This window comes from Palaemon carinicauda, chromosome 19 (assembly GCF_036898095.1).
Source record: "Palaemon carinicauda isolate YSFRI2023 chromosome 19, ASM3689809v2, whole genome shotgun sequence".
Lineage (NCBI taxonomy): Eukaryota > Metazoa > Arthropoda > Malacostraca > Decapoda > Palaemonidae > Palaemon > Palaemon carinicauda.
This window is the reverse complement of record NC_090743.1, coordinates 66,669,971-66,686,483: the sequence shown is the minus strand read 5'-3', so window position 1 is coordinate 66,686,483 and position 16,513 is coordinate 66,669,971. Positions and strand designations below refer to the sequence as shown.

The 16,513-nt window shown below is 42.2% G+C and overlaps 2 protein-coding genes across 2 annotated transcripts; both read left to right on the top strand.

The window, feature by feature from the left end:
* The first annotated feature begins 642 nt into the window (after positions 1-642).
* LOC137659041 (uncharacterized) lies at positions 643-1,751 on the top strand. Its single transcript, XM_068394134.1, has 3 exons — positions 643-754; positions 875-1,065; positions 1,227-1,751. Exons 1-3 carry the CDS (start codon positions 643-645, stop codon positions 1,749-1,751), a joined length of 828 nt encoding a protein of 275 aa, XP_068250235.1.
* An 8-nt stretch (positions 1,752-1,759) lies between these two features.
* On the top strand, positions 1,760-2,278 carry LOC137659040 (zinc finger MYM-type protein 1-like). The gene has a single exon (XM_068394133.1). The coding sequence runs from the start codon at positions 1,760-1,762 to the stop codon at positions 2,276-2,278; it is 519 nt and encodes a 172-aa protein (XP_068250234.1).
* Positions 2,279-16,513: the final 14,235 nt, after the last annotated feature.

The following is a 16,513-nucleotide window of genomic DNA, read 5'->3' as shown; positions in this document are numbered from 1 at the left end:
GCAGCACACTCAATGACGATGTCCCATTTCCACAGCCTAAAGATACTTCACAATCATCCTCAATAGGCTCACCAACAGATGTAAGCGAGTACAGTGAGTCTGTTACAGCAGCACCCATTGATCCTGCTGACTGGTCACCCGAGTTGTCTCATGGAGAGAGGATTGAGTTGGTAAGTCGAGGGCCATATGTAATCAAATCAGAGTTCACATTCCCAAAGAAAGAGGATGGAAGAAGTTTTCATCACCAATACTTCTTCAAACAGCTAGTGAACGGGGAGAAAATCAAAAGAACATGGCTGACATATTCCAAGAAAAAAGATAGTTTATACTGTTTATGTTGAAAACTCTTTTCCCAGAAAACATTTAAAGTAAGTAGAGATGGCTTTAATGACTGGAAAAACTGCAATGACTCACTCAAAATGCATGAGAAAAGTCCAGAACATACAAAGAATATGGGGTCATGGAATAAACTGGAGAGTCGTATTGGCACTAATAAACAATGAACGACGTAGGTGACGAGAGGTACTTACCAGGTTCGTGGCTATAATTCATAGTCTGGCAGAACGAAATCTTCCTCTCAGAGGGTCCACATACACACTTTACCAGCCCAATAATTGGAACTTTCTGAAAGAAGTTGAACTCATGGCTCAGTTTGACCCTGTTCTCAAAGAACACATTGCGAATGTGCAAGGAGGTGCTAGTCATACATCCTACCTAGGCAATATTATTCAAAATGAGTTTATTGACTGCATCAGTAAGAGGGTTGTGGAGTGCATAGTGACCGAAATTAGACAATCCAAATACTTTTCAATTATCTTATATTGCACTCCAGATTTAAGTCACAAGGAGCAATTATCTGTGATAATTTGAATAGTTACAGCTGAAGGCACTGCACAAATTAAGGAATATTTTATCAGGTTCCTTGAGGCCGAGCAGACAACAGGAGAAGACATCTCAAGACTCATACTCAAAAAGCTTGAAGAGCTTAATATCCCCTTTGAAGACTGCAGAGGACAGCCATATGACAATGGGGCAAATATGAGAGGAAAAAACAAGGGAGTCCAGGCTAGACTTCTTCAGTTAAACCCCAGGGCTTTATTTGTGCCATGTGGGGCACACACTGTTAATCTGGTTGTGTGTGATGCAGCAAAGAGCTCCTCAGATGAAACTAGCTACTTTGGCTACCTGCAAAAATTATTTAATCTTTTTTCTGCCTCCACTCAAAGGTGGTCGACCCTAAAAAACATGTTGATACAAATTTGAAATCCTGGACAGACACACGGTGGGAGAGTCGAATCAACAGTGTTGAGGTTGTAAGATTCCAGGCTGCAAAAGTGAGAGATGCTTTTTTAGAGGTGAGAGCAAGCACTGCAGATCCAGCTATTAAGATTGAAGCACAAGCCTTAGCAGAAGAGGTGGGATCATACCGGTTCTCTATTTGTACGGTGGTGTTGTATGATACCCTTAGAAAAGTTCAAACTGTGAATAAACTTCTGCAATTACAATGCATGCATCTAGATGTAGCTGTTGACATTCACAAGAAGGCTGAAACCTCCCTTGTTAGCTACAGAGACACTGGGTTTGCTGATGCCCAGACATCTGCCAAAGAGATATGTGAGGAGATGAATGTGGAAGCTGCTCTAAAGCAGAAAAGACTCAGAACTACTAAAAGGCAGTTTTCCTATGAGGCCCCTGATGAACCTATTACCGATGCCTTGAAAAAAAAATGGAGTTTTCATTCTTCAATGTAGTTGTGGATATGGCCATTGAATCTCTGAGAGAGAGAACTGGAATGATGAGTGATGTTGCAAAGAAATTCAGTGTTCTCATAAACTTCTCTGACCTGACATCTAGTGAGCTTGAAAAGCAGGCAAAAGATTTGTGTAATACACTCACATCTGGGGATCATTCTAATTTAAATTATGATGAACTGATTGTAGAGATGCGGTCATTTCCAAAACAATGGCCAAAACAAAATATGACAATATTAGACCTTCTTGTTTTTCTGGAGGAGAACGCCCTGAAAGAGATCTATCCAAACATGTGGGTGGCATTAAGAATTGCTGTCACTACACCTGTGACTGTGGCATCTGCAGAGAGAAGCTTCTCTAAACTTAAGCTCATTAAAGCATATTTAAGGTCTACTATGTCACAGGAGTGCCTAAATTTGCTGGCAATAATTAGTATTAATAGAGAAATATCCAAACAGATTTCGTATGATGACACTATAGATGATTTTGCTGCAAAAAAGTCAAGAAGAGTCAGGTTTTATATATGAAAAATCAGTGAAGAAAACTTGTATATAATAGTTTAAGGATAGCCCTCAATATATATGCATTGAGTTCTATTGTTTTAGATGGCAAGATTACCTTTTTAAATTTATCTTAGGTAGGATTTGCAATAAAAATGTATAATGGTGTTATTTTATTAAAATTTACAAAAATAGTTTGTATACTTTTGAGTCTACTTTTCCTTGTTGTGTATACATATACGTGAAGATGATTTATTAATAAAGTATGTTGTTTTGTTGTGGAACTTGAGATGCTAGTTGTGTTCGAAATTGTTTATGTTATTATTTCCAGCCTGGAGGGAAGGGGGTCGCCATAATGAGTTCTTGCCTGGGGTGCCTAATGAACTAGAAACGGCCCTGATTTATGGAGAAGTAAAATTGTGTCATCTGCAAATAGTTTAAACTTCACGCCATGCCTTTGTAGCATTTTTGATAGACCAATAGTATATATGCAGAATAAGATTGGGCCAAGTACACTCCCCTGGGGTACTCCTTTGTTTAAGGGTTCATATGATGAATAAGAGTTTTCAATTTGTACATAGTAATTTCAACCAACTAAGTAGCCTTTTAGGTATTCGAAGGCTTGATCTTCAACGCCGATGGACCGTAAACCATTTAGTAGCAGTTCATGCACAACTATATCAAAAGCAGCACTGAGATCGAGCAGTATTAAGATACTGTAGTGGTTTGTGGACTGTGGCCAGAGGTAGCACCCAAACTGCCTAGTGTCCCACAACCCAACGTTCACTACACAAAAAATATACGACAGTGGAATACCCAAAAATCTAAATAACTGGTCAAGAGAATTGACCACTGGGCACCACCCCTTGATTTATACTGGGCAAGGGGACCCAGCTAGAATCTTACTTCCTTCTTAACTTCCTTTTCATTGGGCTAGCTGGATAGAAGTACAATATAAAAACATTAGGTGAAAGGGACAAATTGTTTGTACTGATAACAGGACACAGTGTTGGAAAAAATTATCATAAATAACTTATTAAGAAAGATTTAAATAGAACAACTGCTACTAAGGGAAAAAAAGGGTGGCTCAAAAGGGGACACCATGTTGAAAGGTTCTGGAATGAAATTTTGCCTTTATGAAAACAAGAAAAATATTTATTTGAAAAAGAAAAGAAACTGTTAGGATTACATTAACATTGTTTTGTCAATTCAAATAAGCAATTAAAGGCAAAATTAGCATCCCTTCACACTCCAGCCTCAAGATAACAAGATAAAAAAGAGATTTGAATAAAGAAAAAAAAAGAACTATTCACATGCTGGACAATCACAAGTTTTCTAAACAATATCAAATCAACCATCTAAAAAGAAAATATAAAACTGTGAAAATACTGTACTACAATAATTTTCCCTAAATCAATACTGTTCTTATCAATATCCAGTCTACCATTAGGCTGCAAAGATACATAAAAATTTGTAGCTTCTGAATAGTATGGCCACATACGACGCTGTGTAGATCTCTGTGGGCTTATGATAGCAATGTCTAGAAAATCTCCAATTGTAAACCTGCACTGTGATAAGGTTACGTTGTCATTGAAACTTTTCTGATCAACCACAGTAGTGCCTAAATCTCTCATTCTTGGAAGGGGTTTTGATAATTCTGGAACAATTCAGACTAAATTCGAACACACTCACTCTACATTTAACATCTGAATTCACCACCTGGGCCTACGACCAGATATGCCATTTCAATAGCTCCTGTGAACTATTAATGTTTATGACACCCTTTAAAATGTTTCTCTAAAAATCTTCCTGGGTCACTGGTCACTTTCAGAAAACACTGACGTCAATTACAAGTTTGGGAAGTGACTCTGCAACAAGGGTTCCAAGGTAAGTTCTCAGATTTGGCAGGAAAACTGTCCATAAACATTGTGTCAATATATTACCACCTAGGTCAGTAATAAGACTAAACTAGTTTCATTGGCTCCTAATTTCAAATAAAGTTACCATGTAGCAGGGCAGAAATATTTACGATACAAGTCTTGAGTAACTATTTTTTTAGCAACATCATCTTTCCTATATACAGGTACCGTACTCTGAAGAATAACCTAATCTTCTCTCCCTACTGCATGTAGGGGGCTGCTGTCAATACCTGTTAGAAAAATGATAACAGATTAAGGCATTTTGTTTAGGGGGAGGGACTTGAGAGCTACAAAAAAATAATAGTATGTTTCATAATATTCTGTGATGGGCCGAGAGAAAGTTATGACTCAAAGACAGGATGAAAGCAACTGAGTGAGTTTATTATAAAAACACCCTCCTTTATATACTAAAGCTCAATGCAACAGGAAATTTCATGTTCAAAACCGACACCGTTAACGGTGAGAAAAACAGGCATGTTTATTCAGGTTCTTTTTAGTGCGAGGGAAGAGAGAAAATACAAGCATAAGATATACAAAAAATGAACTATGTACGATCGTGTGACACACAGTTGGTACATGGCTCCCCCCCTAAAAATGACATACTGTACACGTTAAATAGGGCGCCCTGATCTAGAGAACCAAACTGTAGGCGGGTCATCTGGCAGGAGATAAGAAGGTTTTAGACGATCAATGGAGACCCAGTGTTCTTTGCCACGAAGGTTTAGTAGGAATGCTTTCGGACTACGTCGCATCACAAGGAAAGGGCCCGTGTAAGGAGGCGTTAGCGGTGGCTTGCTAGTGTCGTTGCACAGGAAGACGTGCGTTGTAGAGTGCAAGTCTGTCGGTAAGTGATGCTCCGCTGGGGGCTTGTAAGTCTGGCGGCATGGAGTAAATTTTCCCACGACGTGACGTATGCGCTGGAGATCGTTGGAGGAGGTTGTATAAGGAAAAAATTTGGCAGGGACGACCAACGGGTCGCCATACACCATTTCAGCTGCTGAGACATCGAGGGTGTCTTTAGGAGTGGTCCTTAGTCCCAGGAGGACCCAGGGAAGCTGAGTAAACCAGTTGGAATCCTTGCAGCGGGACATCAAAGCTGCTTTGAGGGTGCGATGAAAACGTTCAACCATTTCATTGGTTGCGGGGTTGTAGGCCGTTGTCTGATGTAGGGTGATGCCCAGGAGATTCGCTAATAATGTCCACAATTGAGAGGTAAAAGTGGTACCCCTGTCAGAAGTAATATGCTCAGGGATACCAAATCTTGCAATCCATCCTGAGACTAGGGCAGATGTACATGAGGCAGACGTTGCAGTTTCCATGGGAATGGCTTCAGGCCAACGGGTGGACCGGTCAATGACAGTAAATAGGTAAGGATGTCCTTGTGATGTGGGTAGGGGGCCTACAACGTCGACGTGAATGTGTGCGAAACGATGCCGAGGTTGAGAAAAGGTGCCCATTCCTGAATCCTTGTGTCGATGTACTTTGGAAGTTTGGCAAGAAGTACAGGCACGTACCCAATCCTTAGCATTCTTAGAAATGCCGTGCCAAATGAACTTCGTCTTCAGCAGCTGTACAGTAAAACGGCACGAGGGATGTGAAAGGCCGTGAATGAAATCAAACTCCTGCCGGCACATGGGAGCAGGAATCCAAGGTCGCGGTCTACCAGTACTGACGTAACAGAGGAGGGTGGTGTTGGAATCTTCAAAAGGGAAGTCTTCCCAACGGAGGGACGTACAGGATGTCTTACATGCTTGATACTCTGGATCCTGTTGTTGGGATTCAGCCAGGGCGTTGTAATCCAATCTCAGTTGAACAACAGCCAACGTGTTTCTTGACAGGGCATCGGCAACGGGATTCATTTTCCCAGGGACGTATATAAGGGTCCAATTGTATTCAGCCACGGCGGAGAGATGTTGGTGTTGACGGGCGGACCAGGCGTCAGACTGTCGAGTGAAGGCATGCACCAGAGGCATGTGGTCTGTGCGTATGACGAAGGGCGTACCTTCTAAGAAATGGCGAAAGTGACGGACAGCCAAGTGCACCGCCAGCAATTCGCGATCGAAGATAAAATAATCCGGTTCTGCCTTGGACAGTTTTCTCCTGAAGAAGGCCAATGGGCGGGCCGAGCCATTGACCACCTGCTCAAGCACTGCACCAATAACGATGTCGTTGGCATTGGTGGAGAGAAGGAGAGGGGCATGTGGGATAGGAAAAGTAAGAGCTGCAGCGGTTGATAGGCCCTTCTTTGCATTGCTGAAGGACGCTTCTTGAAGGGGACCCCATTTCAGGTCCTTTGGCTTGCCCTTGAGGGAGGCGTAGAGGGGAGCAAGAGTGGCGGTAATGGCTGGTAGAAAACGGTAATAATAGTTGATCATGCCCAAGAATTCCTGCAGAGCTTTGACGGTCGAGGGCGCGGGGAAGTCCTGAACGGCTGCTACCTTCTCAGGGAGGGGATGGACTCCTTCAGGAGTGATGCGGTGCCCTAAGAACGACACTTCATTGGCGCCAAAGGTACACTTGTCGTACCTGACTACAAGGCCGTTTTGTTGCAGGCAGTCGAGCACAATGCGCAGGTGACGGAGGTGTTCCTCTTTTGAGGAGGAGAACACAAGTATGTCGTCCACATAACATACACAGAAGGGGAGGTCCCCTAAGATGCCATCCATGAGACGTTGAAACGTGGCCCCGGCATTACGAAGGTCAAAAAAGGAATTTAATATATTATAGGTGTATGTACCAAACGGAGTGGTGATGGCGGTCTTGGGGATGTCTTCGGGGTTCATAGACACCTGATAATACCCCTTCGAGCGTAGAGAAAACCTTCACTTTGTGCAGGTAGGAGGTCACGTCTGTAATGTTTGGGAAGGGATAGTCATCCGGCTCTGTTTGCATGTTCGAGCGCCTGTAATCCTTGCATGGACGGAGGGAGCCGTCTTTCTTCAGAATGATGTGTAAGGGTGACAACCATGGGCTGGAGGCCTTTTGGCAAAGGCCCATTTCTTTCATTTCGGCGAACGTCTGTTTGGCGGCTGCAAATCATTCCGGTGCCAGACATCTGAATTTTGCAAAGACTGGGGGTCCCGTCATCTTGATATGGTGATAAATACCATGCTTGGCAGGAGCCGTGGGTGTTTGGCGAAGTTCTGGACGGAAAACTTCCGGGTACGACGTGAGGAGGTGGGCGTAGGCATCCGTGGGTGCACTGATGTGGAGAGCGAGGTTGGAGGGGACGGGTTGAAGAGGTGTCGACATGTACGAGTCTGCGTTGACCAATCGTCGGTGGTTGACATCGACCAGAAGGGGGAAATGAGAGAGGAAATCCACACCAAGGACTGGCGATGTGACGACAGCAACGAGAAACTTCCAATTAAATTTACCGTTTCCAAACGATAATGTAAGGTTCTCGTAACCGTAGGTGGGTATCACAGATCCGTTGGCAGCTACCAAGTGGACGTCTGTCTACGTCGTGTCCTGAAGAGTTCCCTTGGCAAAAGAGAACGACAAGCACCCGTGTCTACCAAAAAAACAAGCCCGGTCCTGCGTCATGTGAAAAGAAAAGATTAGAAACACGGGAGCCCACCGGCACGAGCGATGGCCTACTTACACATTTTTTTCCCACTGACAATCCTTGGCACATTTCTTCGTGGTTGCCCCGAATCTGAAGTAGTAGTAGCAAAACTGCGGCAGATGGGAGGCTGTAGAAGTCGTTGGTTGGGGTGCAAGCGAGTGGTGGGTGGTGGGTGGCTTTATCGTCGCTTTGGCACATCACGGGGTAGGCATGTATGTCCTACGGCATTCACGTCAGCTTCGGTTGACGTTGAATAGGCGTCCTCTTCGTCAGGGGTTGAGGTGTTGTTGGAGGTCTTGAAGTGGCTGTTCATAAGTGTGTCGGCTTTGGTCATCAAGTCCTTTATGGGTAAACTATTGACATCGGGTATGGCAGCGCGTATAGGTCGGGGTAAACGGTGTATCCAAAGGGCAAGAAGTAGGTTCACCTCATGAGGAGTGCCGTCTGCAGCAGGTTGCAGGCGAGCGATACTGGTCATTTCCCTGAGGGCGAGCAAAGCCCTTTGGTCCCCAATGGTTGTTGCGAGAGCTGAAAATGCTTTGCTATACGGGCTGCTGGCGACGGCGAGTACTGCTGCAGAAGGTATGTTCTGAGGGCGTCATACGCTATTGGGGTGTCTCCTTGTTCGCAAAGCCATTCGGATGTTTCCGGGAAGGTGTCCTCTGGTATCGCCGTGAGAACATAATTTGCTTTGGTGGTTGAACGATTCAAGCCCTTGATGCGAAATTGGTCTTCTGCGCGCTGAAACCAAGCAAACGCCTCTCCGCTGGCGAATAACGAAAGTTTCAATGGGGGAGCCGCAGCATTAACTTCTGTAGAGTCCGCCATAGTACCAACGACGGAGGGTCGAGGGGGGTGGAAGGTGGGAGGAGCGAGTCGACATCCGGGGTCACCAATGTGAAGGGCCGAGAGAAGGTTGTGACTCAATGACAGGATGAAAGCAACTGAGTGAGTTTATTATAAAATCACTCTCCTTTATATACAAAAGCTCTATGCAACAGGAAATTTTATGTTCAAAACCGACACCGTTAACGGTGAGAAAAAAGAGGCATGTTTATTCAGGTTCTTTTTAGTGCGAAGGAAGAGCGGAGATACAAGAATAATATATACACAAAATGAACTATGTACGATCGTGTGACACACGGTTGGTACAATTCAAACCACAAAGCTTTCTTAGACACAAACAATCCATTATTCCAATACCACATATATTTTCCTCCATCATTTCTAGCATATCATTTACAACTGAGCAGATGGTTGTCTTTGTAGAGTATAGTTTTCTGTAAGCAGATCGGTTGTCAGGCACAGCTTCTATTACTTCTAAGTGGCTGACTAGTTGGTCAAGAATTACATATTCAAGCACTTTTGACACAAAGGATAGATTTGAAATAGGTCTATATGAGCTTAATTCCTGGTAGTCCAGTGCATTTTTCAGAACTGGTGTGACTATAGCCATATTCTCAGATTTAGGAAACTTACATTCATCAATGCTTGCATTTGTTATTCTCATTATTATTTCTGCTAGACTAGAAAAGTCTCTCTCTTCTTTTACTTCAGATATTGGAATAGGATCATTCGGGCAGTTTGTTTTCTTTGCTCTCTTGATAATTCTGGTGATGTCATCTTGTGTTATGTTTTTAAATCATATTAATTTTGTCTATGTGTCTGATGTATCATGAATCTGCTGTTGAGTATTTACAAATTACCTGGTTATATTTTCAATTTTGTTTTTAACGAATACTAGAAAATCATTTGCTAGTTCCTGGTCACTGTATCCATCAGGTAGCTTCTTTTCCTTTAAATTTCCCATGATACTATTCAGGAGACGATATAAGTTATTTATGTCTGTTGCTGCTTCGAAGATCTTTCTCTTATCGTATTCACTTTTTTTCCTTCTTAGTAGGTAGGCATATTGACAAGCAACAGTTTTGTATTCTACCCAAGTACTTTCAGTTTTTAACCTATTCCACTCTCTTTCTTTACGTCTTTTTTTCCCTCTTTTTTACCAAAGTCTCTCCATCAAACCTAGGAGATTAGTCATTTAGGGTTATAGTCTTTACCATCGGTGGGTACATGGTATCATATTCACTTTTACTCACTTTATTACAGTCTTTTACCTCTTAAAAACTCTTTGGACAAATGGCTGGTGTTGACATGTTGGGAAATCGGCAGGGAATACATATGTGATTGGATCCTGTTGGTTAGAAAGTCAAGATTTCCACTCCAATCTCTTACAACTTAAGGGAACCCTTTGGACAAGGGGCAAGTGTGGACATGTGGGGAAATTAGCAGTGAATACTAAGTGATTGGATCCTGTTGGTTATAAAGTCCTGATTTCCACTAAGTCTCTTACCTCTAAAGGGATCCCTTTGGAAAAGAGGACGGTGTTGACATGTGAGAAAATCGGTAGGGGATACTTATGTGACTGGATCCTGTTAGTTAGAAAGTCCTGATTTCCCATTAAGTCTCTTACCTCAAATGGGATCCCTTTGGACAAGGGGCATGTGTTGACATCGGGAAAATTGGTAGGGAATACTTGCATGATTGGACCCTTTTCATTAGAAAATCCAGATTTTCACTGAAGTTTCATACCTCTAAAAGAAACCCTTTGGACAAATGACCAGTGTTGGTATGTGGGAAAATCGACAGGAAATGCTTATATGACTGGATCCTGTTGGCTAAAAAGTCCTGACTTCCTGCCCAGTCTCTTACCTCTTGAGGGAACCTTTTGGACAAGGAGCCAGAGTTGACATGTGGGAAAATCGGTAGGAAATACAGTCATGAACGGCTCAAAAACTCAAACACAACAATGCAGGAACATACGAGCATGAACAGGTTATCAGTGCGAGGGGAGAGCGATAATGACAATATACAAAAAGCATAAATACTGTTACAGTGTACGAGCATGTATGATATACGTGCAGTACATGGATTCCCTCCCACCAAAAAAAGACATGTGAAATAGGGCATCCTTCTCTGGAAAGGCATACAGTAGGCAGTTCACCTGGCAGGAGACATGCAGGTTTTAGCGATTATTGGAGACCCAGTCTTCTTTGCTATGCATGTTGAGGAGGAATGTTATCGGCCTATGACGGATCACGAAGAAGGGGCCCATGTATGGGGGCATTAAAAGTGGCTTGCTAGTGTCGTTCGCAGGAAAAAATGATTTTGATGAGTGCAGATCTGTTGGTATGTGTTTCTTAGCTGGGCGCTTGTAAGTCTGGCGCCATGAAGTAAATTTTCCCGCAACATAACTTAGGTGCTGGAGATTGTTGGAGGAGGTTGCAGAAAGAAAAAATCCAGCAGGGACAGCCAACGGGTCACCATATACCATTTCAGCTGCCGAGACATCCAGGGCATCTTTAGGTGCTGTTCTTAGTACAAGGAGGACCTAGGTAAGTTGAGTAAACCAGTTGGAGTCCTTGCAGCGGGAGTCTAATCAAAATTGCTTTGGTGGTGCGATGCAAATGTTCAGTCATTCGTTTGGCAGCAGATTTGTAGTGGTTGTTTGATGAAGGTGGATTCCCAGGAGGTTCGCTAAAAATGTCCACAATTGAAAGGTGAAAGTGGTACCAAGGTCAGAATTGAAATGCTCATAGATATAAAATATCGCTCTTCATCATAAGTGTAGGGCAGGTGTACATGAGGCAGACATTGGAGTTTATTATTATTATCATTACTAGCCACGCTACAACCCTAGTTGGAAAAGGAATATGCTATAAGCCCAAAGGCTCCAACGGGAAAAAATATCCCAGTGAGGAAAAGAAATAAGAAATTCAAATATTGATATCAGAAGTAATGAAAAATTTTTGATAAAATATTTAAAAATATATTAACATCGTTCAAACAGATAATTGATATATAAACTAAACAGACTTATGTCACCCTGTTCAACATAAAAACATTTGCTGCATGTTTGAATTTTTTAAGTTCTACTGATTCAACCACCCAATTAAGAAGATCATTCCACAACTTGGTCACAGCTGAAATAAAATTTCCTGAATACTGTGTAGTATTGAGCCTCATGACAAAGAAGGCCTGACTATTAGAATTAACTGCATACCTTGTATTACAAACAGGATGGAACTGTCCAGAAGATCTGAATGTAAAGGATGGTCAGAATCATGAAAAATCTTATGCAACATGCATAATGAACTAATTGAACAATGGTACCAATGATTAATACCTATATCAGGAATAAGAAATTCAATGGACTGTAAGTTCCTGTCCAACAAATTACGATGAGAAACAGCAACTGAAGACCAGACAGGAGAAAAATGCTCGAAATAAGGTAGAATAAAAGAGTTAAAACACTTCCTCAGTATAGATTAATCACTGAAAATCTTAAAAGACTTTCCCAATAAGCCATTTTTTTTTTTTGTGCAATTGAAGAAGTCACAGAACTAATGTTTCTCAAAAGTAAATTTGCTGTCAGAATCACCTAAAATTTAAAAAGTCAAACAACGTAAAGAAACATTATCAATGCTGAGATCCAGATGTTGAGGAGCCACTGTCCTTGACCTACTTACAATCATACTTAGAGTTTTTTTATGATTCAACTTCATACCCCATAATTTGTACCATGCACTAATTTCAGCTAGATCACTATTAAGAGACTCGGCAACCCCAGATCTACATTCAGGAGATGGAATTGATGCAAAGAGAGTAGCATCTGCATATGCAACAAGCTTGTTTTTTAGGACAAACTGCATGTCATGTGTATATAGTATGGAAAGTAATGGGCCACAAACACTACCCAGTGGAACACCAGATATCACATTCCTCTATTCACTATGGTGCCCATCAACAACTCTTTGCAATCTAGTACCTAAAAATTCAATAATAATGATAAGAAACGACCCACCCACTCACAACTAATTGAGTTTGAAAACAAGGGCCTTGTGATTAACACTGTCAAAGGCAGCACTAAAATCAAGGCCAATCATACAAACTTCCTGACCACACTCAAGGGATTTCTGTATACCATTGGAGATTGTAAGAAGGGCATCACATGCTCCAAGGCCTTTACGAAAACCCAATTGCAAACTAGGGAACAGATGATTACCTTCAGCAAACCTACTAAGATGTTTTGCCAGAAGACATTCAAAAACTTTAGACAATATGGGAGTTATGGAAATTAGGCAGTAATCAGTTGGACTTGAGCCACCTCTAACACATTTACATACTGGAGTAACATTACTAATTCTCCAGCAAGTGCTAAAAGCTCCTCTTCTGGCTAACTTTGGAGCTAAGAACTCCAGTCTTTATGAAAAAAAAACAAGGAAACATACCATTTGGGTATACACCTCCATGAGCATCAAGGTCTATCAAGTGAACTTTAATTTCACGAGATTGAAAAGCTAAACTAGTTAGTTTAGCCTCAGGAAAACAGGAATGAGGAAGATCGAGTTTCTCATTACTGTGATTACTGTCAAACACATCAGCCAAAAGCGTTGCCTTTCCCTTTGGACAGTGAGTGACTTAGCCATCTGGTTAAAGTATGGGAGGAACTGTTGCATCTACACCAAAGAGTGCAGATTTAAGGGTAGTCCACCATTTATATTCCTGGGTTTTACCAGAGAGGGTTTCTTTTATGGTTAGATTGCATTCCTTTTCAGTTGAAGCATAAACTCTCTGAGCAAAAGATCTAAGCTGAGTATAGTTATTCGTGGTCAAATCTGATCTGTTACCCTTTCAAAGGTGATAGGCCTCCTGTATCTCCAAATAAGCACTTCTGAAATCATCTTTGAATCATGGTTTGTCATTCACTCAGTACCTTAGCACATGAGAAGAGATACTCCTATCAATTTATGTTGACTAGATTTTCATTCAAAGGGACAACAGGTTCAACACTACTGTACTGGAGAACCAATCTTAGTTGTTATAATGCCAGGGGAGTCAGTATATACGAGGTCCAAGCAGTTAAGAGACCTGTGAGTAGCTTCACTTATGATTTGCTCACAGCCTGATTCAAAAGCAAAGTCTAAAGCTCTTAAGCCATGACAATTGGTAGGAGAAACAGAACTTAACCACTCCCTATGGTGAGCATTGAAATCACCAACAAAGGCAAAAGAAGCATTTCTATCATCTTGTATCTTAGCCATAGTGGCAAGAAAACAATCGTAGATAGAATTATCCATGTCTGGATTCCGGTAGATCCAACACAAATAGAAGCTGTTATGCCTGCCACAAACTTTTATTACCTGAATCTCATGACATCCACATTCATATCAGGACTTATGAGAAACAGGGTACTCAGCCCTAATATACAACGCCATTCCCCTGGCTCTAGGGATGGCATCACGTTTCAACATTATTGTTATCTTAATATCAGTTATATGGAGCTCAGATGAGTGCCTCATATTAGAAACCAAATTTTCTGAGCACAAAGGAATGTCATACTGTCTGGAGGCATCTATAAGGTCATGAATATTTGCATGAAGACCACGAATATTGCAATACAGTAGACAACATTGACGAATTCTAGGACATACTGGTCCCGGATTTTTCTTAATGTCTCCAGCCCGCATAAGAATTAATGATAATAAAAAAGCGACAGCATACTTAAAAACTAAATTAGCATGAATAATAACAAAAACAATATGTACAGAAATATAAATAAAGTGACTGATCAAACCCAAAGACTATAGAAAAAAAAAGTTGGAAAAACTGGTCAACATGGAGGAGCCAATACATCATGCAAGGCTAAATACTCTCCAGGATAGCCATTTCAAGTGAAGGGAGAACAGTAGTGATGGTTTTGAGAAGAACAAGAATCAGATATGGAAAAGACAACCTCTTAACAAACCACCAGGCATCCATGGCCCCTCTATTAAGGCCGCCCAACACACCATTTCAAAAGCACAATAGAAAAAAAAATAAGATAGAATAGTGTGCTTGAGTATACCCTTAAGCAAGAGAACTCTAACCCAAGACAGTGGAAGACCATGGTACAGAGGCTATGGCACTAGCCAAGACCAGAGAACAATGGTTTGATTTGGGAGTGTCCTTTTCCTAGAAGAGCTGCTTACCATAGTTAAAGAGTCTCTTCCACTCTTACCAAGAGGAAAGTAGCCAATGAATAATTACAGTATACTAATTAGCCCCTTGAGCAAAGAAGTGTTTGGTAATTTGAGTGTTGCCAGGTGTATGAGGAAAGTCAAGAAACTGTAAAGAATAGGCCAGTCTATTCAGTGTATGTGTAGGCAAAGTTTCCATGTTAATGGCTTCAGACCAGCGAGTGGAGCGGTCGATGAGGATAAACAGGTAACGGTGTTTCTGTGGTGTGGGTAGGAGACCTACAACATCAACAAGAATGTGGGCAAAGCACCGCTGGGGTTGAGGAAAGGTACCCACTCCTGAATCCGTGTGTCAATGTACTTTTGAGGCTAGGCATGAAGTACAGGCGCAGACCCAATCCTTAACATCCTTAGTAATGACAAGCCAAATACACTTTGTTTTAAGTAGTTGTGCAGTAGAATGGTGCGAGGGATTTGAAAAGCCACAAATGAAATCAAACACCTATCAGTGCATGGGAAAAGGTATCCATGGTCTAGGTCTATGAGTACTGATGTTACAGAAGAGGGATATCCTACATGCTTGGTACTCTAGATCTTTTCATTGGACTTCTGTCAAGGCGTTGTAATCCAATCCCAGGTGAATGGCGGCCAATGGTTTACCTGACAGGGCATCGACAAAAGGACGTGCTGAAGGGTAAAATTGTATTCAGCAATGGTGGAGAGATATCAGCATTGATGGGAAGACCAGGCATCAGACTGACAAGTGAAAACGTTCACCAGCGGCATGTGGTCCATGAGGATGATGAAAAGCGTACCTTCGAAGAAGTGGCAAAAGTGACAGACAGCCAAGTGCCGGGCCAACAATTCGTGCTTGAAGGTAGAGTAGCTGGATTCCGCCTTGGACAGTTTTCTACTGAAGAGGGGCAATGGGCGGGGTGAGCCGTTGACCACCTGCTCAAGCACTGCCCCAATAGTGACGTAACTGGCATTGGTGGAGAGAATGAAAGGTGCACGTTGCAATGAAAAAATGAGAGCAGCTGTGGTTGAGAGGGCATTCTTTGCACTGCAGACGGCTGCTTTTTAAAGGGGACCCCACTTCAGGTCTTATGGCTTTCCCTTGAGGGAGGTATAGAGTGGGTAAAAGGGCCAGCAATGGCTAGCAGGAAAAGTTGATAATAGTTGATCATGTCCAAGAATTCTTGCAGTGCTTTGATGGCATGGGAAAGTTCTGAATGGCTAATACAGTTTAAGGAAGGGGGTGGACCCCTTCAGGAGTGATGCGGTGCCCTAACAACAATTCTTCGCTAGCGCCAAAGGTACACTTGTCGTACTGGACTACAAGGCCGTTCTGTTATAGATGGTCGAGCCTAATGCTCTTTGGAGAAAGAGAACATAAGTATGTTGTCCACGTATCATACAAAGAATGGGAGGTTCCCTAAGAGGCCATCTATGAATGAGACGTTTCAAAGAGGTCTCAGCATAACGAAGGCCAAAGCAGGAGTAATGGAAGGTGTATGTACCAAAGAGAGTGGTGATGGTGGTCTTGGGGATGTCTTTTGAGTTCATGGGCACCTGATAATACCCCTTCAGGATGTCAAGCGTGGAGAAAACCTCTGCTTTGTGCAAGTAGGAGGTCACGTCGGCGATGTTTGGGTGGGAGTTGGTGATCCGGTTCTGTCTGCCTGTTAAGGCACCTATATTCCTCACACGGATGCAGAGAGCCATCTTTCTTCAGGGGGATGTGTCAAGGTGATAA

Excerpts from the sequence above, each read along its gene's own strand:
- LOC137659040 (XM_068394133.1), top strand. The coding sequence starts at position 1,760 with ATGGCCATTGAATCTCTGAGAGAGAGAACTGGAATGATGAGTGATGTT.
- LOC137659041 (XM_068394134.1), top strand. The coding sequence starts at position 643 with ATGGCTCAGTTTGACCCTGTTCTCAAAGAACACATTGCGAATGTGCAA. Across the intron at positions 755-874 it reads TGAGTTTATTGACTGCATCA|TTACAGCTGAAGGCACTGCA; the intron begins GTAAGAGGGTTG and ends TAATTTGAATAG. Across the intron at positions 1,066-1,226 it reads GAAAAAACAAGGGAGTCCAG|GTGGTCGACCCTAAAAAACA; the intron begins GCTAGACTTCTT and ends CTCCACTCAAAG.